The following is a 24,054-nucleotide window of genomic DNA, read 5'->3' as shown; positions in this document are numbered from 1 at the left end:
GCATTTCATAAAAGGGCCTTTAACTGGACTCTTGAAATGTCTTCAATGAAGTCACTGGGGATCTAACTGGCAGAGCCTGACAGGGTCTTCAATGGGAGGAAAGGTGGAATATAAATCATGTCAATAAATAAGTAAAAAACCCAATCTCTGTGTGGTCAGAGCCCTCCTATCTGCTGCTTTGGGGTTTCCACCTGGAACTCCCTCCCAGAACACCTTTGCACTATTGCTTGGAAGCCGTATGGCTAGTGGCAGAGTTTGTGCCTTGTCCATGGAGGGCGCCTCCTGGTTCCATCCTCATTACCTCCAGTTACAGCAGCTTTGGGAAAAAACTTTCTTTATGTCGTGGCGCAGAGTGGTAAGCTGCAGTACTGCAGCCCAAGCTCTGCTCATGACCTGAGTTCGATCCTGGTGGAAGCCAGGTTCAGGTAGCCGGCTCAAGGTTGACTCAGCCTTCCATCTTTCCGACAATCACAAAAAGAGAGGGTGACAGTATAAGACTGGAAAACAACAAATGTAACCGTCACCAACTAACTAATACAACTCAAAAGAATATTCAATACTCTTGTATGCAAAATTACAAAATTTACTCATACAACATTGAATCGTAAATATAATCCAACCAATTCAAATAGAACAGCCGTATTAGGGCATGCGTCGTATTTCAAAAGAAATTAACATGGGGAGGGGATACCGGAAACGGGACCTCTTGCTGGCTGACCCGTTCAGTTACAATTTAGAATATGTTGATTCTGTTCAAAGTGTGTTGAAATACTGCTTGGAGCAACATGTATGTGCCTTGTATATACTGAAACCTGTATCCATTTATGCGGAGGCTTTTTTCAGCCCTATTTGAAGTGATTGTGTTTCTGCAAAAAACATTGGGGTTTGGCTTGAAAACCTTTTCCCCTCCCCATGTTAATTTCTTTTGAAATACGACGCATGCCCTAATACGGCTGTTCTATTTGAATTGGTTGGATTATATTTACGATTCAGTGTTGTATGAGTAAATTTTGTAATTTTGCATACAAGAGTATTGAATATTCTTTTGAGTTGTATTAGTTAGTTGGTGACGGTTACATTTGTTGTTTTCCATCTTTCCGAGGCTGGTAAAATGAGTACCCAGTTTCCTGGGGGTAAAGTGTAGATGACTGGGGAAGGCAATGGCAAACCACCCCGTAAAAAGTCTGCCAAGAAAATGTTGTCATGTGATGTCCCCCCATGGGTCAGTAATGACTCGGTGCTTGCACGGGGACTCCCTTTAGCTCCCTATTTGGGGTCCCAGAAAACTGCTGCCACTGCAAGTTGATAATACTGAGCTAGAGGGCCAATGATGGGGCTCAGCAGATGGCAGCTTCATATGAGGCCACATGGATAAGAGCAGGGCTTTTTTTTCTGGGAAAAGAGATGGTGGAACTCAGTGGGTTGCCAGCACAGGAGGCAACTCCTGGCAGGAGGTGGTGCCCCTGGTACCACATGCATGCGCACAGCGGCACGCATGCTCCCAGGACCGCACAATGACGTCACTTTGGGTCAGCTGAAACAAGGGGGGAGTCAGCTGAAACAAGGGGGGAGTTTTTAAAAGTTTAAATCGCCCTCAGCAAAACTGGTCATATGACTGGTGGCCCCACCCCCTGATCTCCAGACAGAGGGGAGTTTAGATTGCCAACGGCACGGAGGGCAATCTCAACTCCCCTCTGTCTGGAGATCAGGGGGCGTGGCCACCAGCCATGTGATCATTTTCAAGAGGTGCCGGAACTCCGTTCCACCGCGTTCCAGCTGAAAAAAAACCCTGGATATGAGATCTCTTCCTTGAAATCCCTCCTCCAAGCCTATCTGTCATGGAGAGCCCTTTGGCACAACTCTTAAGCCTAAAAAACTAAATCTAAGTCCATAAAAATAAACTGAACACATATTTTCTTCTTGCCGTCACTCCACTGCATTTTAGATTGTAAATCCCTTAAAAGCAGCGACCTCTCTTTTTGTAGCATTTTGTATAATTAAATGTAAACATTCTGGTGTCCCTGAAGGATTCCTTTTCCATAATCAGCTGCAAGATGAACTGCAATGGGGGCTCCACACAACACTACATGGAGAGCCCTAGATCCCCCTGCCACGGCCATTCCCATGAACAAGATCCAATTACATATTTACCGGGAATGAAGTCTTATTCAGCAAAAGTTCTGCTTCTCCCAGCCATTGTCCTTTTAGATCTTATTTTCTTCATTTGTTTCACAGCTACAAGAACTTCTGCTTCTTTGTGCTTATTTATTTATTTTATTTTATTTTATCAAATGTATACCTTGCCTTTCCTGCGAATGGGCTCAGGGCGGCTAACAATATATATTATACAATTAAAGCCATATACATATCTAAAAGCCATAAAAACAATACAAACTTGCCCCTTGATCAATTCAGACTATAATAAATATCTTTAAAAAACCCAATGTACATAGCTGCGGCACAGTCCAGGGCGGCCACCAGCAGAGCATGGGATGTGGCAAACAGGAAGAAGACATTGCGCTGGCTTTCAACCAAAGGCCTGGTGGAACATCTCCATTTTGCATGCTCTGCGGAACTGTAACAGGTCCTGCAGGGCCTATATCTCAATCGGGAGTGTGTTCCACCAGGACGGAGCCAGGGCTGAAAAGGCCCTGGCCCTGGTCGAGGCCAGGTGAATGTCCCATGGGCTGGGGACCACCAGGAGCTGCTTATCTGCACAGCACAAGGCCCTGTGGGGGACATAGTGGGAGAGGCGGTCCTGCAGGTATGCAGGTCCAAGTCCGTAAAGGGCTATAAACACTAAAACCAACACTTTGACCTGGATCCAGAACCGAACTGGAAGCCAGTGCCGCTGGCACAGCACAGGACGGATATGGGCTCAAAATGGCGTCCCCGTCAGGACACGTGCTGTCGCAATGTGGACCAGTAGTAATATCCAGGTCAAGCCCAAAGGCAGCCCAGTGTAAAGCGAGTTACAGTAATCCAACCTGAAGGTAACCATCACATGAATGACTGAAGCCAGGTCCTGGGGTGAGAGACAGGGCGCCAATTACCTGACCTACCAAAGAGGGAAAAAAGCAGATCAGGCAACGGCCGCAACCTGGACTCCACGGGAAGTGTGGCATCCAGGGTCACGCTCAGGCTCTTCGTCATCAGTGATGACTGTAATGGCACATCATTGAGGGTTGGGAGCTGGGGCCCCACATCCATCACCCCATGACCCAGGAACAGAACCTCCATCTTCAGAGGATTCCGCTTCAAGCGACTCTGACGTAACCATTCTGCCATGGCCTCCAAACCCCTTAGCCAAGGAATCCGGAGCGGCATCTAACTGGCCGTCCATCAATAAATAGAGCTGGGTGTCATCCGCATACTGTTGGTGACACCCCAGCCCAAAGCTACGAGCCACCGGGGCAAGGGGGTGCATATAAATGTTGAACAACATTGGGGAAAGAATCATTCCCTGAGGGACGCTGCACACCAAAAAATGGCAGGCAGACATCTGTTCCTCTAACGCCATCCTCTGTCCCCGACTATGGAGAAAGGAGCTCAACCACTGAAGGGCTGTCCCATGAATCCCCATGGTGGCGAGGCAGGAGGTCAACACTGCCATAAAATCTAAAAATACCAGCAGTGCCAACCCTCCTCAATCCAGGTTTAATTAATTGCTTCCAGTTGAACGAACGGATGGATGGACGGACGGACGGACGGACGGACTGAATAACTAACTACTTCTAGTTCAGTCAGATTGGTCAGGAGATTCTTGAATGGGTCTTGATTGTGTTACTTTTTACAGGAATGAAAAGAGCACTTACTGCTTTGCCCCTTACAGTCAAAACAATTGTTCATTATATTGTCGAAGGCTTTCATGGCCAGAGAACGTTCGTTGTTGTAGATTTTCCGGGCTGTATGGCCATGGTCTTGGCATTGTAGTTGTGTTTCGGTGCTACACCTCTGAAGATGCCACTCACAGCTGCTGGTGAAACGTCAGGAACTACAATGCCAAGACCACAGCTATACAGCCTGGAAAATCTACAACAACTAACAATTGTTCATTATTTTTTTTTAGTATCATAATTTCATAATTGCAGAATTACAATAAAAATGAGTGAACAGCTGATTATTCCATGTAGAGAAAAACAGCAATTGGTGCACACACCCACACTCCAAGAACTGGTTAAGGGTTTATTCAGGAAAGCCACGGAGAGGGGAGGACTCTCAAAATGGTTAATCAGGCTAAGGGTTGCTGCAGGCGGACAGAAAATTTCAAGTGGGAGACCTTAAAAAGCATGTTGTCAGTGCACATGTGGGCTGCTGCTGCTGCAATAATAATTTTACAACTAAAAGCACCACCTCAAACCATTTTCTTTTTTCTTTAAAAAAGAAAGAAATCAAAAGAAAATTATGAAATGCAATGGGTTCACAGGGATGATGTCTGGATTCTTTGTACAACCTAGTTCTATAAACGGCTAGTGTGGAAGCAGCCATGTAATTTCTACAGCCACTGGGATCACCGCCGGCGCCAGGGTTTTTTGGCGCTGGCGGCCACCCTCCTGCGCGCATGCGCACAGCACGCATGCCCCCGGACTGTGTGATGACATCATCACGTGATGATGTCATCATGCAGCAAAGCCAGGCCCATTGGCTGGCGAGTGGCTGGGGCGGCGCGACGAGGCCATCTCCCATGCCTGGCCCACAGCTGCTGCGCCTGGCCAGGGGTGTGTGGCGGTGGCGGCACAGGGCTGGCCAGCTGCAGCAGCAGCTGCGGGCCAGGCACTCCAGCTCTGTGGCGTGCGTCTCTGCCCCCAGCAACCCCTCCGGCGTCCCCTCCGGCCCAGCAGCACCCACCTCACTGCCTCAATTGTGGCGCCGGCCCAGACTGGGATGCCTCTGAAAACCATTATATGCCTAAAGCAATAACTGGGATTGGCTTCTTTTGGCAAAGGGAGATGCAGACTTCTATTCTACACCATTTGTTTTTGTTTTTTAGGATGGAAAAGATGCTTATTCTCCCCTATTTATGGAGGGTTATGTGCTAAGCAATTGCCAGCCTGTGCTGGCAGAAATGCCACAGTTGAACAACTTCCACTAATCCACTGAACCTCAGCGTGTTACTGGCTCTTTTCCCACTTTAACCCTGTTAGGCCAGTGAAGTGGGCAGGGACCGTCAGGCCTCAGAGGATCCCAGGAAGTGCAAATTGGGGTTATCTTCCCGCAAATAAGAACAAAATGTATGGCGCGTGAAATCCTGTAAATCAAACGGTTGGCTTGATAGTGTGTGCCCATTATTCTAAGGCAGTGGGGCTGAACCCTAAATCCAAAATGTGAAAATATTCCATTTGTCTAACTTTTAGTGACTGAATGACTGTGTAATGCCGCCAAGCCTGGGCCTGCAGGGCAGCCAGGAGGGACCAAAGCAATTAGTCAAGGCCAGCTTTTCCAGGCAGCTTGGCCTTCTGCCAAGGGGTGAGCTTGGCCTTTGCTCCCGCACTGTGCCAAGACTTGGCTACAAACAAATAGAAGGCAAAGATGATTAAAGGGGCAGTGCCTGTGACATGGAGGTAAAAGCTGCTGGAGGCATGGGGGAGCTTTAGGACAGAGCAAGAATAAATGAGGGCAATTCAGTCTGCCTCCCCAATCGCTTTTTGACTGCATTGGGGCAGGGCTGAAGTCAGAGATAGGCAGGGCCGGCACCACCACTGAGGCGATGAGGCGGCCGCCGTGGGTGCCGGGGCGCCAGAGAGGCTGCTGGGGGTGGAGGCACACGCCATAGAGCTGGCGTGCCTGCCCCGCAGCTGCTTCAAGCCGGCCAGCCCTGCACCGCTGCCGCTGCACGCCCCCGGCTGGGCGCAACAGCCACGGGCCAGGCACAGCAGGTGGCCAGGGCAGCGTGCGGAGTGTGGGCAGCCTCCACGCACCGCCCCAGCCACCCACCAGCCAATGGGCCCGGCTTTGCCACGTGATGATGTCCTAACATCATCACGCAGTCCGGGGGGCCCGCATGCACTGCGTGCACACGCGTGTGGAGCTGGCCGCAGGTGACAGAAACCCTGGCGCCGGCAGTGGAGAGAGGCACTGCCAAGCAGCTGCTGAGGCCCCCCTGGCCTTGGAACGGCCTGCCAGGGTTGCTAGGTCTCTTCCTCGTCCGGGCTGGTAGGCTGGGGACCTGGTCCTTACCTTTGTTGTGTCCCCAACATGCTTCACACATGCCATGATGTCACTTCTGGCTGCAACAGCACATGCGCACTTCGCAACAGGCCAATTTGGGCCTCAAATGGGCCCAATTTGGCCCGTTTGGGGCCCGAATCGGCCTGCTGCTCTCGAGGCAACTGGGAGGCCCATTCCAGTGCCCTTCTCCCCTGCCGGACAGGTGACTGGTGGCGTGGTGGTGGTGGAGGGTGAACGCAGGGGATTCCCCGCCCCCACTGGGGGAATGGGATCCCTACCTGCCACTGAGCAGCTGCAACTCTTGCAGCCGGCCCCCTTCCTTGCTGAGTCTCTGCTGAGCTCCAGGCCCACGGGGTCAAATCTGCGAAAGAATTCCCGCTCAGAAACTCCATGTGGGAACCTCCTGTGAAACCTTTTTTCATGCTGTGGAAAAGCACCCAGATGTGCCCCCAAATGTCATGGAAAATGGAAGTGCTCCTCCACTATTGGACCAGGGCAAGAATTTTAACATCGGACCATTCATGCAGCTGTTCTGTTTCAGGACTCCTAGAAGCAAACCCCATCGCTGCATCCCGTAGTGCGTCCTGCACATCACGTCCCCCAAACGCTTCTTTGTGTCCAGGACCTGCTTTCAGTGCCAGGTACGAGTGCCCTGAACTAGAGGACACAGGAAAGAAGAAGAGGGCCTCTGAGAATGCAGGGATGGGCCATCTATTTTTGCTGCAAGCAAAAGTTCTCCAAGTTCAGAGGCAGGAAATCTCTGAATCCCAGCGCCAGGAGGCAACCTCTGGGGAAGGCCGGTGCCTTGGTGTCCGATTCGTTTGGTCCTCCAGGGCAACTGGTTGGCAACCGTGTGAAACAGGACGCTGGACTAGACGGAGCACTGGTCTGATCCAGCAGGGCTCTTCTTACGCTCTTCCCTGCCACAGGTCTGATTCAGGTGGGGGAAAGGGGGTGGGGGAAAGTAAGCCCCCTTTCCTCGCATGCTGCAGTCCCAGCCCGACCTGGGCCCATGCATCCCTAGCAGTTAACTTCCAAGCATTGCACGCCCAAGGCATGCCTGTCACCAGGGCTTTTTTTCTGGGGAAAGAGGTGGTGGAACTCAGCGGGTTGCCCTCGGCGAAAATGGTCACATGGCTGGTGGCCCCGCCCCCTGATCTCCAGACAGAGGGGAGTTTAGATGGCCCTCCGCGCCACTGAGCAGCGCGGAGAGCAATCTCAACTCCCCTCTGTCTGGAGATCAGGGGGCGGGGCCACCGGCCATGTGACCATTTTCAAGAGGTTCCGGAACTCTGTTCCCCCACGTTCTGGCTGAAAAGAAGCCCTGCCTCTTATTATTTCTCTTTCTGTAAAGTACTCTAAGAAGGCTTTTAACCCTTTCTAAATGGGGCTGCCATCCGCTTCAGGTGCTTGTTATTCTAGCAGGCCACCTACCCCTCTAATATGCCATAACTTAAATATGTTTTTTTTTTTTTAAAGAGCCAGTGTTGGTTTGAGCTGTTTTTCACTCTGGAGCCATGGGGTGCCGGCCCTTGGATTAGATCGCTGGCCTGGAGCAACTCTGCAATGGATTGCTCTGTTTGAATGGTAGTTGAGGTGGAGTTTTGACCTGCTCATTAAAGAACATTTAAGTTTTATAAAGAAAATCCAGAGCCAAATTTCAAAAGTGAAAACTGGCAAAGTTCCAGTTTTTTTTTTTTTTTAAAAAATCAGAATCCTGATATGTTGCCAAGTTTTTCAGATTTGTGAGAAATCTTCCCCCAGCCCAGTCTACAAAGATCTTACTGGCCTTACTGGTCTTTGTAGACACAAATTAACCACCCCCGCAAAGAACATTAAAATAATAAGCAACTCTGCCGAAGCCCCTTCTCTATGGCTTGGACATACCTTCTGAAAGTGGGGCATGCGCCAAAGTGGCTCCATCTTCATTGGAGGCTGGAACTTTCGAAGCAGGCAGGTGTATGTTTCGTACACTTTCCCTTTACGTTTCTAAAGAGAAAAGCTGATGTCATAAGGCTGCAATGAGGATGCCTTTTAATGGAGATGTTGCGCACGGGGAAGAGAGAAAGGGGACTGGCTTTTGTCTACCTTGACTGCCTACGAATGGCTTTGGATAGTCTTTGGGACAGCAGCTCAAAGAAGCCTGCTCAAGGCCTCTTGAAAGCCAAACAGCCAGAGTACGGATAGCAGAGGGGCACGAGGGAGAGTGGAAAGCACTGGCCGTGTTCAGGATTGTGCCCTTCTCAAGCCTGAAGGGCTGTCCGTCCCTGCCCTGGAAGAGGGAAGAGCTTAAGGCGGGAAGGCTTCAGGTGAACATGAGAAGAAAATTCCTAATCATAAGGGCCAAATACCTAGTGGGGATGGGAGAATGTTGGATTGCCAACCTCCAGGTGGGACCTGGAGATCTCCTGGAATGACAGCTCATCTCCAGAGTTGGCAACTGTAAGGGAAGGTTCTCCCTTGCAGGAGGCCTTTGAACTCAGCCTGGGCAGCTGTTTGTTGGGGATGCTTTAGCCGTGGATTCTCTGCCTTGTAAAGCGGGGCAGACTAACAATGCAATCCTGTGAAGAATTATTCCAGTCTAAGCCCATTGAAGTCAATGGGCTTAGACTGGAGTAACTCTCCATAAGATTGCACTGTAGGTCTCGGAAGCCCCTTTCAGTTGTATGGTTCTTCATCTCAGCGTTGGCTAGCGGTTAGAGTGTTGGAATAACGTCTGGGAGGCCCAGGTTTGAATCCCTGCTCTGCCATGGAAGCTCACCGAGGGATCTAGGGCCAGTCACATGCTCTTAACCTATCCTACCTCACAGGGTTGTTGTGAGGAAAGAATGGAAGGGGGAGAACAATGTAAGCCATTTTGGGCCTCCCCTTGGGGAGCAAGGAGGGTATAAATGAGGGAAATGAATAAAAGGGTGCAGGGCAGTGAGGAGGCCCTCCGGTCCTGGTCAACGCTGAGCGTGTGCTGTGATTCCAGCAAATGAAGCACGGGATCTTTTGCAGCCCAGTGGCTCTGCAGGAACAGGCGTTTGCTGCGATTTATCCGAGGAGCAGCAAGTTCCCAATCAGGGCAATCTTTTCTTTACACATTCTCTTCTTGCCTGGATCTGGCAGAGCGTCTTGTGGTTAAGCACATGAGTGTGCATTGTCTTGCAGCACCATGTCCACCAGCTCCTCTGTTACTGAGCATCATCACTCTCCCGCATGCCCCAAGCTCCTCTGCCACATGGAGAGCTTCCTCTCCAGACACAGTGATGAGGAAAGGGCGGCATGAAGAGCAGTTTCTTAGGGCCCCGCTAGAAGTGACGAATGACACTTGAATGGCAAGTGTGCAGACTCACGTGTATTCCTCCCTGTTCACTTGCGCTCCTCTTGCGCTCCACTTGATCACGTAGTGGTTGTAGTGATTGAGTGGAGCGCAAGGGAAGAGGGAGGAATACACGTGAGTCTGTACATTTGCCATTCAAGTGTAATTTGTCACTTCTAGCTTGGCCCTTAGGCTCTCAGACTATGGGGTGGCATCCCACACTGAAGTGGGCAGGAGACAGCTGCAGGAGACGTGGGAGGTGGGCATGAGAATCAGGGTCTGGGGGGAGGGGAAGGAGGGACAACCCCCCCCCCCCCGTTAGAAGTTCTTTTTGCATCGTTTCCCCTGGTTCCAGATCCTCATGCAATGTGTCCTCATTGGAAAACTGGGTAGGGGAGAAGCCGCAGCCTGTCCAAAAGGCAAGGCTGAACTGAAAACCCTGGGGAATGATTGGCCTGCTGCATCCTCAGAAGATGTGGTTACCTTTTGTTTCTTCTCCTCCTTCTGAGCTCGAATGATGGCTCTTTGCTGCTCCATCCATATCTCTTTGTATTTATGCTGAAGCAGGTCGAAGAAGGGTGTGGAGGGCCTGAGGGAAATTGAGAAGGAAAAGAGACCTTTAAAAAAGACAGGATTTCGTGGATCAGACAGAGATCTGTCTAGTTCGGCATTGCCCAAGCAGACAGACGTCTCCAGAAGCTCACACGCTGCCTGCTCACTTCCTCTCCTTGCTCCTGTGCTTTTAGTAGTCCCCTAACTTGAAGCTTTTCTAAGTATGAAGAGAGATGGATTAATTTCTGCATATGATCAAGTTATTGTAGAAGGCTCTGGAGAACAAGAAGAGGAAACGGTAGTGATTGTCAGGCAGCAACTCAAAGATGTGCTGCCTAGAGATACGGAGGTTCTGTTTTTAAAAAAATGCCCAAGAGATGTACTAAAGCACCTCTGGGCAATAGGCTGCCACGGTCAGTTACAGGACTTTGGATAGCCCTCGGCATGAGATCATGAATGGCTATCCTTATGCAGGAGGGTGCATACAACTGGGATCCACCTGCCCCCGATTACTCTCCTTTGTGTGAATTCCTTGCTGTTGGCAGCATTTGGTGTGGGAGCAACTATTTCATTCATGCACAACACCGGTGAATGTCCTCATATCCTTTCTGATCCTGTCCTTACAAGAGTTCTTGGGTGCAAGAACTTTCAGCCTGGTGGGCCCCTTTCTGATCTCTAGCTCTTCCACAATTTCATTTCTGGGATTTTACTTCTGGGATTATTCAAGGACTCCAAGCTTCATGGGCCATCAGTATGAGGTCTACAGGTCAGACCTCGCCTTTGCCGTGAATTAGGTGGCCTTTGGCCTCAGCATACACATCGCTTCCAGTCTGTAATGTGACCATAATAATATTGATCTAGCTTTCTCGTGTATCGTAGCAGCATCTCAATGACCCTGTACGACACAGCAGTATTATTGCCATATAGCCAATATGATGATACATGAGAAACACTTTGCATCTTCACACATTAGGGAGTACACAGATTGGGCCCAAGATCTCCATCCGGTGCCCTATATAACAGTCACGTGTGACTTGCAGGTTTTACTCAATTCCTGTGCATGCAGTGCTCAACGTGGAGTGGGACAGGAGAGGCTGTAGAGAAAGGGCTTCAACCTCTTCCCCTCACTTTTCTTGACCTGAAATGGTCCTGGGTGAATGCTATTCAGCCTGTTAGGGAAACCCACAAGTGGGCACCCTGTGAGTATGACACATCAGGGAACGGGGGTGGGCTGAATTCCCTTCTCTGTGCACGCCACAGTCAAGATCCGAGTTGGGCACTGAGCAGAACCTGCACGTCTCTTCTGATCTCTTTACTCCATAAAATGTGAAGGAAGTGTATTATAACCTTTGCGAAATAACAAGTGCTTCTGAGAATGACGTAGGAAGGACCCAGGGCTCAGCTGCAGAGCATGCAGAAGTTCCCAGGCCCAGTCTGTCTGTCCATGGCAAGTCTAAAGACAAAGTTCTCACCTAACAGGGTTGGAAGAGATCCTAACCGGAGGCCACAAAATAGTAAAAGAGACCAGTAGCACCTTTAAGACTAACCAACTTTATTGTAGCATAAACTTTCGAGAACCACAGCTCCCTTCGTCGCATCTGATGAAGAGAGCTGTGGTTCTCAAAAGCTTATGCTACAATAAAGTTGGTTAGCCTTAAAGGTGCTACTGGACTCTTACATTATTTTGTGCTACAGACTAACACGGCTAACTCCTCTGGATCTATAACCTGAGGCCTCAGAGAACTCCGTCCTGACAGAGTAGGTATCTACTGCTTGACAGGGACTCTTTTCCAGTCCCCCATTAGGGTTTTTGAAGTCCACCCTGACTAGCTGTTAAAGACACTCTTGCAGTCCAGATTTTTAAAAAAGATCCAGTGCCAGAGACTACTGGGCATGAATGCTGAGCTCCTGTTTTTCCCTGGTTTCTTTAGCCCCTGCCGTGACTTTTATTACTAATTATTGCACGCCACATGCCTCAGAGAGGCCTAATCTATACCCGTGTTTCCTAATGATGTTACATGCACAATCTAATGCTATGCACCCCAAGAGGCCATTCATATCAGAAGAGACGTCTTTTCTCTAGACTAGAGGGGGGGGGGATGCTATAGATCACGGGGCTGCTGGGATCTGTCTCTGTAATGTGTTTACTTCTCAAGGCAGCTTCTGAGCCCCACCACATCTCTGATCTGGGACCAGCCTTATCGATGGGCAGAATTTGGGTTGGGGAGGTCAGATGTTGGGTCCGCATCTTGCCCAATTTGCGTTGCCAGCCTCCAGGTGGTAGCTAGAGATCTCCTGGCAACAGAGATCAGTTCCCCCGGAGAAAATGGCTGCTATGATGGATGAACTCTACGGCATTATACCCCACCGAGGCCCTCCCCTCCCCAAACCCCACCCTCTCCAGGCTCCACCTCCCAAATCTCCAGGAATTTCCCAACCTGGACCTGGCAACCCTACAAAGGTAGGTCAAGTGTCATTAACTGACGGCCTAACAAAGCATCACCAAACAATACACGCAAAGGTGTGGCGCTCAGCCAAGACTTCTCCCCTACTTTTCTTCCTCACAAACATTCATTTGGAACTCCATGGGGAGGAGTACCGAAGGGAGGGACAGGTGTGGGAAGGGTTAAGCCCACCCTCCCATGATGTTTCTCTGTCACAAATTGCTCCCTCCCCATAAAGGCCGGGAAGGAAGGTGGCATGGTGTAGCTCAGACTGGTCTGCGTCTGGAAGCTAAGCAGGTTCGGCCATTAGCGCTTTAGCAGGAGACCTCCAAGGAAGGCTGGGGTTGCTCTGCAATGACAAACTCCCTCAGCTCTTCCCTTGCCTTGAAAGCCCTTTGCTGCCGTTGCCGCGAGCCAGTTGCAGGTTACGTAACAGAGGTGACCCGGGCTTGCTTAGGCCCTTCAAAGACTTTCACGTGGGGCTTGATTTGCAGACTGGATCTGCCATGCCAGTTTTTGCAGGCCACCCCCAGAGCCAAGAAGCCGGTTCCAGCTCTTTCCCGAATTACTTTTCCTAGATCAGACCACGCTACAAGCCCCCTAGTCCGGCATCCTGATTCCATCTGTGGCTGCTGGCTCTCTGGAAGCTTTCAAGCAAGATACAAAGTGCTAAGAGACAGGCTCTCTCCCATCCCTGCCCCTAGCAGGTACACTTCCTACTAGGGTGAGACCCAGGGCTTTTTTCTGGGAAAAGAGGTGGTGGAACTCAGTGGGTTGCCCGTGGCGAAAATGGTCACATGGCCGGTGGCCTCGCCCCCTGATCTCCAGACAGAGGGGAGTTGAGATTGCCCTCCGCGCCGCTCAGGCGCGGAGGGCAATCTCAACTCCCCTCTGTCTGGAGATCAGGGGGCGGGGCCACCGGCCATGTGACCATTTTCAAGAGGTGCCGGAACTCTGTTCCACCAAGTTCCTGCTGAAAAAAAGCCCTGGTGAGACCTAACCTGCCCCTTGAAAAGCCCCACCCCGTACCTGTGCCGGCAATTAAATCTTGCCCCATCTGAGCCATGTTCCAGGTTAATTCCCGTTTACCTGATCCCATAAAACCAAATGAGCCATTAAGAATCGGTCCCTCATCTGCATATCCCCACCCCTTTATCTGCGTATCTCTTTCTCAAGTTCCATTTCTCTTCTCTATAAGGCTAAAGGATCCTGGAACTTTACATTGGGTTTTTACTCTGCATGTTGTTTCTCCCTAAGTAATCTCACATTTATTTATGCGTGCTTTCAAAATCATTACTCACTCAACATTTTTTTTTCTTCCTGTGTTTTTAATAAATTCTCCTGCTAAATTATCTTCAAGAGCCAGGAGGTACTTAAGTGAAAAGACAGGCTCCCCATTCAGCTTGCATACATGACGGGTGCTTCCCTCGCAAGCGGAACCTGACACCTTTTTTTTTTTAATGGGCCCCTTTGCTGCCAAATAAGGCTGTTTTTTAAAAAAAGCATAATGAAGTATTAACAGTATTAAAATCACAACTGTGTAGGTCTTAAATGAGCTACAAACTAGGTAAATCTCTTCCACTCAGTATGAGCCTTCGGTGCTTCTGCGACCGATACCAGGAAGCCAGGACTTCTCTAAAATGAAGGCACCAGGGAGGGAGTCGCAGGGGAAATGATAATTATAATTTGCAAATATGAGGCTGACACTTTCCGAGTGTACGCGTGTATAAATCCTGACAGCTGTGATTCGCCTGTTTGGTGAAATAGTTCTCTACCGAGACTAGAACAGGCTGTTCTTATGATGGCCCATCATCTTATCCCCACAGCTCATTAAAACTTTTTTTTTTTAATATGGAGGATGAAACTTCCCAGGGAAGCAAGGAAGCGTCAGAACCTTCTGAGAGATTTTAAGTACACACGGGTTGAAAGGCGTTTCAGGGGAAGAGCCTTGGGTCTGACAAACTGGATTTTTAGTTCCGCCTTCCCATTCACAGCGGGGCAAAATAATTGGTCATCAGTGACTACTAATTTGGTTGAGTAGCCAGAGGCTGTTTTTTTCTTCCTGGAAAATCAATGACAGCACTAGGACCTGTTCAGTTCCAGACGCATTTCACCTTTTTAGATGTTGATGATCCTTTCACCGGAGACAGCTATTTTGTTAAAATTAAAATCTATGCATGACGCCAACCTGCGAGCCAGGCACCAGTGACAAAGTGGCATCTCTGCACTCCAGGGTTGCGTGTCAGTTTCCTCTGAAAACTTTCTGCCTGTAAAACTTTAAGTTAGGGCTTACAAAATGCATCCCCCCACCCCCGCACACGCAACCCCTTGAGTACTTCTTTAGGCATTCAGGCAGTGTGAGAGTCACAGCGTGGAAAGTGAGCTGAATAGGACCCAACGGGAAAAGCAGCCGCTGCCCTTTGAGGTGGAGCAGGACAGCAAAGCCGGGGGGGGGGGGAACAGTTGCGGCTAGGATGATGTCGTTGCCACCCACCGAAGATGTAGTGGCAGGGATAAGGGGTGTGGCTTGAAGTCAAGTGACCAAGAGTGAATGGGCAGATCAGATGAGACCAGGCAGGGCCTTGACAGAAGCCCTGGTAGGCTTGCCAACCTCCAGGAGGGAAGCTGGGGCTCTCCTGCAATTACCATTGGTCTCTAGACTCCAAGGATTAGTTGCTCTGGAGGAAATAGCAGGATTGGAGGGTGGGCTCTACAGCATCACATCCCTGCTGAGCTCCTGCTCCTCCCAAAACTCTGGCCCTTCCCAGGCTCTGCCACCAAATCTCCAGGAATGCCTCTGTTTGGCAACCCTCCCTACAGATCAGGAACTGATTCCCCACTGCCTGCCCTGCCAGGGCTGATAGACCAAGAGCCAAGCCACAAGTGAGGAATGGCACTTGCCTGGCAAGTGTCATTCCTCACTTGTGGCTTGGCTCCAAGGCAAGAGTTGCCAGGACACCAGGGCCATTTCCATACGTCCCGGCATAGTTTTATTCTCGTGGAGCGAGGGTGACTTCCTGGTACGATTTCTCATGTCATCGCACCACGATGCCTCTCTCGAGGCACGACTACGTCAGAAATCGCGCTAGGAAAAGGCCCTTGTTCCGTGAGTATAGCGCTATGCCAGGACATGTGGAAATGGCCCAGCTCGGAGCACCCTGGTGCGGGAAATCAGATGGTGCTAGGGACCTGATCCCTTGCTGCTTGCTATTACCTCTCTCCTGCAATTTGCTGCTTTCCCTAAGCTTGGGCCACTTCTTGCCAAAGGAGGCCACTAGACTGCCTGTGACATGCATGGGCTGCATTGAGAGGACCTTCAAGTGGGGCAAGGGGACAATCACTTTGCCCGTATCAGAAAGATACAAGCGGTTCCTGCACAGCCTGTTGTTGCCGCCTTTTTCCTGCGTTAGGTCTATGTTTTGCTGAGTCGTCCCAACAACTCATCTTCTACATGCATTACCCACAATCGCTTACCTTTGGTTGTGAGGTTGCAGGAAAACGTTCACACAATCCAAAACAAAAAGTAGTTTGGGAGGGGAGGTCGGGCACTTTCGTCATCATAGACGAAAAGCGCCCGTCCCCCTTTTAATTTTTTTAGAATTTTGCACATGTGCGATTGCGTGCAGCTACTGTTGCAAGCAGGCTTCTGTGGCTGGACAGAAATGTGAAGAAGGAAAGGGGAGGGCTTTGTGGGAGGAACTGAGAGGTGACTAGGAGGTTACTTCAGAAACGCTTCAAATTCATATGCCAGGAAAGCAAAACAAAACAAAACAAAAAACACTGGAAACCCACAACAAAAGAAAACATCGGAGTAAGCGTGGTCCCAGTAAATACGCAGAAAACACGGGCCGTTTTCACACAGCCGTGTTGTAGTGCAAAACTAGTTCATCCTATCGCTGTTCTTCCGCTTAACCCCATGAATACCTGCATTATCCCGTAATCGTTTATTCCGCTTAGTGACGCTTATTTAGCGGTTTTGTTGCGTTGGTGGGAACGCCTGGAAGCGATTGGGAATGATTGGGAATGCTTCCTTCCCACTTAGCCCATCCCCCTTTTTCTCTTCCTGAACCGCTGGAAGTGATTTTCATGCCCAAGACCAAGAGTCCCACAAGCATTTGTGGGCTCCCAGAGACAGTCAAGCCCCCCCTTTTTCTAATGTTGCTTTTGATTACATTCAAGCAGGGCTTTTTTTCTGGGACCAGAGGCGGTGGAACTCAGTGGGTTGCCCTCAGAGAAAATGGTCACATGGCCGGTGGCCCCGCCCCCTGATCTCCAGACAGAGGGGAGTTGAGATTGCCCTCCGCGCCGCTCAGCAGTGCGGAGGGTGATCTAAACTCCCCTCTGTCTGGAGATCAAGGGGCGGGGCCACCACCCATGTGACCATTTTCAAGAGGTTCCGGAACTCCGTTCCACTGCGTTCCTGCTGAAAAAAAGCCCTGCATTCAAGTTCTGAACATTTACTGTTTGCTGTTAATTATGCACTAAGCAAAAGAGAACCACTACTTATTTTTTTAAAAAAAATTTTCTCTGGGAGAGCGCAATAGTGCAAATCTGCAGAGACGGCAGGAGCAGCCCAGCGTTTGGCGTCTTTCCTGAATCTACCACATCAAGCTGCTTTCTTTTAAGCAAAAGGCGCTAGCAGTAAGCTCTGCAGGCACCGGAGGAAGCCCCCTGGAAGAGGGCGAGGAGAGGCAACCATCTTGGAGGTAGCGGGGAGGACGGTGAAGATGACAGACGCCTCCAAAGTTCAGAGCCCTCTTTCTGACCAAGGGGAGGGGGAAGCGAGTTGGGAGGGGTGTGAGGAAGGAAGCCCGGAAAGCCTTTTCCAGCCCCCAAAGCCTTGGTTGGTGTCCCCCCCCCAAAAGCAAAAGGAGCCGGGCATGCCAGGCTGCTGCCCTCCGCTCGCCTGTGTGCACCGGGTTCCAACATGTACTCTCCAGGCGAGTGGTGTGTGCTCACGTCTGTCCCCCCCCCCCGCCTTTCGCTAATTGCACAGAAATAACCCCCGGTGGCTGTGAGGGAATCAGAAGTGGTTTGGTGGAGGTGGGCGTGCGGTAGGAAGGTGCTTCACTCTTATTGTGATCTTGCGCAAATCTTGGAGCCTTTAAAAAAAAAACACTGAAAGTGGGTAGCAAGGTGCTGTTGTCAACTGTGACGCGCACACATAGACCCGCCCACTATTGTGCAATTTCTGCAGAATGTGAACTTCTGAAAGTGCAAGGAAGCGCAACGAGGCGGAACAAGGCGAGGCAATGCGGGATTGCAGTAACTGGGTCATGGTGCAAAATTGGGGGAATATTTGGACGTGTGAAAATGGCCACGGTAAAAAAACATGCACACGGTTGGCAAATGATAATGTGTGCATGCTTGGGGGAAAGCCGCCATAGTTCTGAAGGCGGACTGCATCTCTAAGGATGTGCAGAAACGGCCACAGTCAGAATTTTGTTCTGTTTCAAGTCAGATGCTTTTTTTTTAAAAAAAATGGTAACTTGTATCCCACGGATCTTTCCCCCAAACAGTGGTGGTGACCCCTGGAACAAGGAGGCTTCCACAGACTTCCTTGCACAAGCGGAAATGCCGCGTTTAGCAGACTGCATCTGCTGGATCCCACCAAGCGAGTGCAAATTATATAAGTGGGCATATTATTGATCTAAAATTATTGCTATTAACCTTTCTCAGTGAGATCCAAGGCAGATTATACACTGCAAGTGAATACAATATAATCAGTAGTAACAGAGTAACTGAGTAAAATACAAGATAATCAACAGTTGGGACATTCAATGAAAACAGATACAATAAAGTATAGTAGCAGAAAGTTTGAAAAATAGCATAAAGGCAAAACTCCTGAAATAAAGCACAATTAACATTTTTAGCAGTGTTGAACTACCCAGTAGGAGCGTATCTATATTGCCAGGCTGTACCCAATAGCCTAGTTCACAGTTCCTGTCCCTCACTAAGGAATCTCTTTGAGCTATTTCTTATGACACTGCCCTGCTGGATAATTCAGTTCCAACGTGTACTGGCTGGTTTGCGCAAAGCCAGGAGAGGGGGAGCTTTCCTGGCCTCCTCAGGCTGGCCATTCCATAAGGTGGAGGTTATCACAGAGAAAGCGCGCGTGAGGGCAGCTGTCACTTTTGTCTAGCTGTAGGGTGGTGTCTGCAGAAGGCCCCATTCAGATGAGTGAAGCTTCCATGGTGGAACACAGGAGGAGAGGCGGTTGCACAGATATGAGAGTCAAGGCCATGAAAGGTTTTGAATGTAATAGTCTTGACCTTGAATTGAGCCCCGTAACTGATGGGTAGCCAATGGAGTGACAGCAGAATGAGAGTAATAAGCATGCTCCATCTAACTCCTGAAAGTAAACAAGCTGCAGCATTTTGCACTAGCTGGAGTCTCCAAGTTGACTTGAGGGGAGACCTATGGAGAATGAATTACAGTAGTCTAGTCTTGATGTTACTGTGGCATGAATCCCGGTGGCCAGCTCAGCCATGTCAAGGTAGGGGCCCTCTTCCAAGCTTGGGAGAAGGCCTTTTTGCTGTTACTTTTACTAGCTTCTCTAGCAGCAGTGCTGGAGCCAGGATAATCCCTCGGCTTTTCACGGAGTCAGCCAAGGGTCAACTGGACTCCCTCAAAGGTTGGAGATTTATATCCCCAAAACTCAGCCTAAAAGATTTCTGAAGTGGCCAAGTGGCGCTATTAAATTATTTGTCTGTTCAATTTTCTAAAATATTTACTATGGGTCAATTTGTTCCATGGTTTGATTCTTTTTCTATTTGTATTTATATCATTTTTATCTGTAAGCCACCTTGGGCATTATTTCTGTATATAGGTGGTGGAGCATAAACCTCATACACAAAAGTCCTGGATAGTGTGTTTGAGAGTAGATGTAGCCCTGTTGGCTGCCATAATGTAAATTATTGTGAGTCATAGCCTTGGGGGCACAAATCCCCCCCCCCTTTTAAAGGGCGACTACATGTCTTGTATTGCTGGCATTGTAATATTTATTGTGGAGGTTAAAGAATAGTGTTTGTTCAAATATATTGCAGTTTTGCAGTTTCATCTCAAGTACGTCCAACATCTTGCAGAAAATTCCCATCAACGCAATCTGAGGCCTGCTTCACACGCACAGCAGAATGAGATGCTGCAATGAACGGTGTGACTTCAGCCTGTAGCAGGAAATCATGTTTTTGAATGCTCCTTTATATTACAAACCCTGGAAAATCAGTATAGCAGGAAAAGGGATTTAGTAGCTTTCTATTTTCTATTCTCAGTAGTTTTCTATTTGCAGATAAGTTTTTTTTAAAGGTGGAAACCATTCAAAAATAGCACCCCCCACACACACATACCCCAGTAGTCTGAAGCGGTACAGTCCATTACACCTTCTCATTCTATTACTTAGGAAGATCAGGCCCAGCCTGGGGCGAGTTGATGCTGTCAGCAATGTGAAGTTGCAAAGCTGTTCCTAGACCACACCACCTTGGCAACACGTGGAGGTGAATCTTTTGATAGCTCCCCAATGTAGCAATAGGGGGAACCTTGTGCTTGTCAGGTTCAGAATGCTTCCCTATATATTGTAACCAAAGAGACTCCATTTTAATTCTCTTAGTGTTCTGAGTGCTTTCTTCACAGGTGCCAAGATGTTCCCTAGCAGCTATCTCCCACAAGAGGAATGTTTTGACTACAGCTTTTCCAGCCCTGGGAAACTTTCACTTTCTCAGCTTCAAAGGGATTGTTTTGAGAACTATGGGGGGAGGCTGGGCCTACTGGGTCTTGATACTTTGTACCTTATTCTTTGTCTCTCATTCGTAACAATACACGTGTACCAGCCCAGATATTGCATCTGGGCCCGTGGACTATAATGGTTGCTTTTTTCAGTAAATCTTTTGAAAACAACGGACTCTTGTCTGATTGCAGAAGGTAGTCTGGATACAACTATTATTTAGCCACAGATCTGACAGTGCTTAGTAAAACAAGCCAGGCCAGAGAGAAGGTCTCTCTCCAACATGTTCGTTTTGTGTACACAATTCTGTACAAAGGAAGTAAACAAATTAGGTTTGCCAACTCCAGGTTGGGAATTCTTGGAGATTTGGGGGTACAGTCTTGGGAGGGCAGAGTTTGGGGAGGGATGTAATGCCAGAGACCTCACACTGTGAAGCTGTCATCACCAGGGGAACTAGGGTTGCCAGCTCTGTTGGAAAATTCCTGGAGATTTGGGGGGTGAAACCTGGAGAAGGCAGGGTTTGGGGAGGGAAAGACCTCAGCATGGTATAATTCCATAGAATCCACCCTCCAAAGCAGCCATTTTCTCCAGGTGAACTGATCTCTGGAGATCTCCAGCTTCCGGGAGATCTCCAGCTACTACCTGGAGGCTGGTAACCCTAAGGGGGAATTGATCTCTGCAGTCTAGAGAGCAGATGTAATTCTGGGAGATCTTCCACTTGGTGATGACAGCTTCACAGTGTGAGGTCTCTGGCATTACATCCCTCCCCAAACTCTGCCCTCCCAAGACTGTACCCCCAAATCTCCAAGAATTCCCAACCTGGAGTTGGCAAACCTAATTTGTTTACTTCCTTTGTTTACTTCACAATACAAGAACTCGTGGGCACTCTATGAAATTATTGAGCAGTCGGGTTAGAACAGATAGAAGAAAATACTACTTTACACAAAGGGTGATAAACACATGGAATTCGTTGCCACAGGAGGTGGTGGCAGCTACAAGCATTGCCAGCTTCAAGAGGGGACTGGACAAATATATGGAGCAGAGGTCCATCAGTGGCTATTAGCCACAGGAGATAGATGGTATTCTCTTTGTGGGGAGGTGGTGCTCTGTTGTCTTGGTGCTGGAAGGAAGGCAGTGGGAGGGCTTCTGGTGTCCTGGCCTCACTGACAGTCCTTTAGATGGCACTGGATTTCTAGCCACTGTGTGTGACAGAATGTTGGACTGGATGGGCCACTGGCCTGATCCAACATGGCTTTGCTTATGTTCTTATGTTCTTATGAAGTTGGCCTCCTAACTCAAAAAAGCGATCTCTTGTAGATAGTCTGAAGTGGTATGTTGCAAGAATGGCTCTATCACCTGAGTTGGCTGCATGTATAATGTCACCCTGAGAGTAAGGTCCTGGAAGCAGGCCCGCTTATTATGGCCAGGGTATGCTCTGGTTATCTCTATAGAAATAGGGTCAGGAGTCAGAGACCTGTTTTCTGGCCCACTCCTCTATTTTAGAAATTATGCGTCAGACTCCCTTTGCATTAGGGTGGACTCTGAGGCGATCGCCCCCCCCCCCACACACACCTGGAGAGCCTCTGAGATGGGAGAGACGTTTCTGCCACACCCTGTTTGTGTTCATTCCTCCGTCCCTCCTCTTAGCTCTCAGGACCAACCCTGCCTTTCCTCCTTGGCCTGTCCTGAGCCAGCCTAATAAAAGATTTTCTGAGGCTAGGCTGCCCTTGAACTCCCCCAATACCTTCTCCTCCAGGGTAGGCCCAGGGGCTTATGGGAATTTGGGCCCTGGCGGAGTCTTCCCTTCCCCTGACCCACCCTCCCCAGAGGTTTTAAGAGGCTGCTCTACAATCCCCAGGAGGCCCCAGCCGCCCTGATGTTCCCCCTCTGGCTGGGCCCCAAGCGATGGCCTTTGAATTAGATCAGTAAGAATAGCGTGTCAGGTGAGTGGCACCAGGGCTTTTTTTCAGCGGGAATGCGGTGGAATGGAATTCCGGCACCTCTTGAAAATGGTCACATGGCTGGTGGCCCCGCCCCCTGATCTCCAGACAGAGGGGAGTTGAGATTGCCCTCCACGCCGCTGGAGCGGTACGGAGGGCAATTTAAACTCCCCTCTGTCTGGAGATCAGGGGGCGGGGCTGCCGGCCATGTGACCATTTTCGCCGAGGGCAATTTAAACTTTAAAAAAACTCCCCCCTTGTTCCAGCTGACCCACAGTGATGTCATTGTGCGGTCCTGGGAGCGTGCATGCACTTTGCGTGTGCGCATGTGGTACCAGAGGCACCACCTCCTACCAGGAGTTGCCCCCTGTGCTGGCAACCCACTGAGTTCCACCACCTCTTTTCCCAGAAAAAAGGCCCTGAGTGGCATCATCAGAATGTTGTTGAGCGTATGGAGTTTTATTGCTTATAGTGATTTCAGCTAAATTTTACTGTACTTCAATGGCCTTTTATTGATTTTTATTGGATTTTACTTTTTGTACACACTGCCTTGAGGACTTTTAGTTGAAAGGCAGTATATAAATAAACCACTTTTAGATTTTCAGATTTCCCTCCCTGCAAACCTGGTGTGTGTGTGTGTGTGTGTGTGCACGTTTTCTAACGTTTTACAATTAGCAAACAGTAATTTACAGAAGAGTAGGGAAAGAGGGAGTGAAAGGGGTGGGGAGGACATTTAGGGACAATATCAGGAAAGGCCTCCCTGTCTAAAGTCTGCAGTGCGGCATTTTGGGGGGTTGCGGAGAACCGCCATCTTGTGTGTGCATGTAACTTTCTGTGGGCTGGATGGGAGGAGACTATCAAACTTTAGGTAGGCGTGGCCTAAGCTCCTCCTCAACCTCCCCGTCCTGTTCCTAACCAGTAATCTGAGGGCAACTTCCTTGAGAAGACAGGAAATCCATCACGGTGATGAGATCAGCCCCAGAAGGCTGCAGGAGGGAGGGGCCAGTTCCTGGGTGGGAACGAGGGTTGCCAAGTCCCCTCAATCTCCCGGCAGGAGGTTAGAGGCCCGGCACTTACGTTGCGGCAAGGGAGAATGCTCTTTTCACATGCACATGCACTCCGGGCCCACGCAATGATGTCACTTCCAGGAAGTGATGTCATCACATGGGCCAGGAGCCCCCTGTGAGCGCTCCCATGCTCCACAAGGGGCTGAATTGGGCCAGATCTGGGCCCAAATAGGCTGCTGCAGAGTGCGGGAGCATTCCTGTGCTCCGCAGCAGCCAGATTTGGGCCAATTTGGCTCAATTCATGCTGAAACAGGCCCAAATTGGGCTGCTGCGGTGCGCCAGGTAAGTGGGGGTGAAGGGTGGGGGATCCCCCGCTGGGGGCGGGGGACTGACAACCCTAGTGGGAGCTCATGGTTTTGCCAGTTGTTGGGAGCTGGTTGGGGGAAGTCAGTCGGTTGGAGCTGGCGAGGGAGACCATTTTGAAGGAATATGTTTGTCCAGCTTAGCCCCGAGTAATGAAGTAATGTGCCTGCTCTGCATACCATCTAGATAGGGTATGAGTTTAGAGGAGGGTGTGAGATGAAGCGTTTTTGTCAGTGTTATTTTATTTCTTCCGTTCACTTCTGATATGCCTGTGTATAGTTGTGAGTTTTAAATAAATCCTTTGATTGTTGAAGGAGTGAAGTCCCTCTGTGCCATATATTTCCCCCAAACTGCTTGGAAATGCTAGGAAGGGTGTCCAACAATTCCTGAGAAAAGTGATAAAATGGCTAGTTGCCAGCTCTCCAGGGGATTCCTAAACATTCCTGGGATCCTAGAGATGCCAGAGGGAGGCTAGGAGGCTGTCCTGCCTAACCAGAGCCCGAGACAGGGACAGTGGTGCCAGCAATACCCGGAGGCAGTGGAGTGAGACGGCCCC

At 49.6% G+C, this 24,054-nt stretch overlaps 1 protein-coding gene across 1 annotated transcript in view; it reads right to left on the bottom strand.

Moving 5' to 3' along the window:
* Positions 1 to 24,054, bottom strand: part of CFAP77 (cilia and flagella associated protein 77) — a 158,520-nt gene that overhangs the window by 30,144 nt on the left and 104,322 nt on the right. The window contains exons 4-5 of the mRNA XM_054998366.1: positions 9,956 to 10,061; positions 8,056 to 8,157 (exon numbers count right to left, since the gene is read on the bottom strand). Of these exons, the coding sequence (XP_054854341.1) occupies positions 8,056 to 8,157; positions 9,956 to 10,061 (208 nt within the window). The remainder of the gene's footprint in view (positions 1 to 8,055; positions 8,158 to 9,955; positions 10,062 to 24,054) is intronic.

Source organism: Eublepharis macularius, chromosome 14 (genome assembly GCF_028583425.1).
Source record: "Eublepharis macularius isolate TG4126 chromosome 14, MPM_Emac_v1.0, whole genome shotgun sequence".
Classification (NCBI taxonomy): Eukaryota; Metazoa; Chordata; class Lepidosauria; order Squamata; family Eublepharidae; genus Eublepharis; species Eublepharis macularius.
Note: the sequence above shows the minus strand (reverse complement) of the source record. Positions and strands in the feature narration are given on the sequence as shown.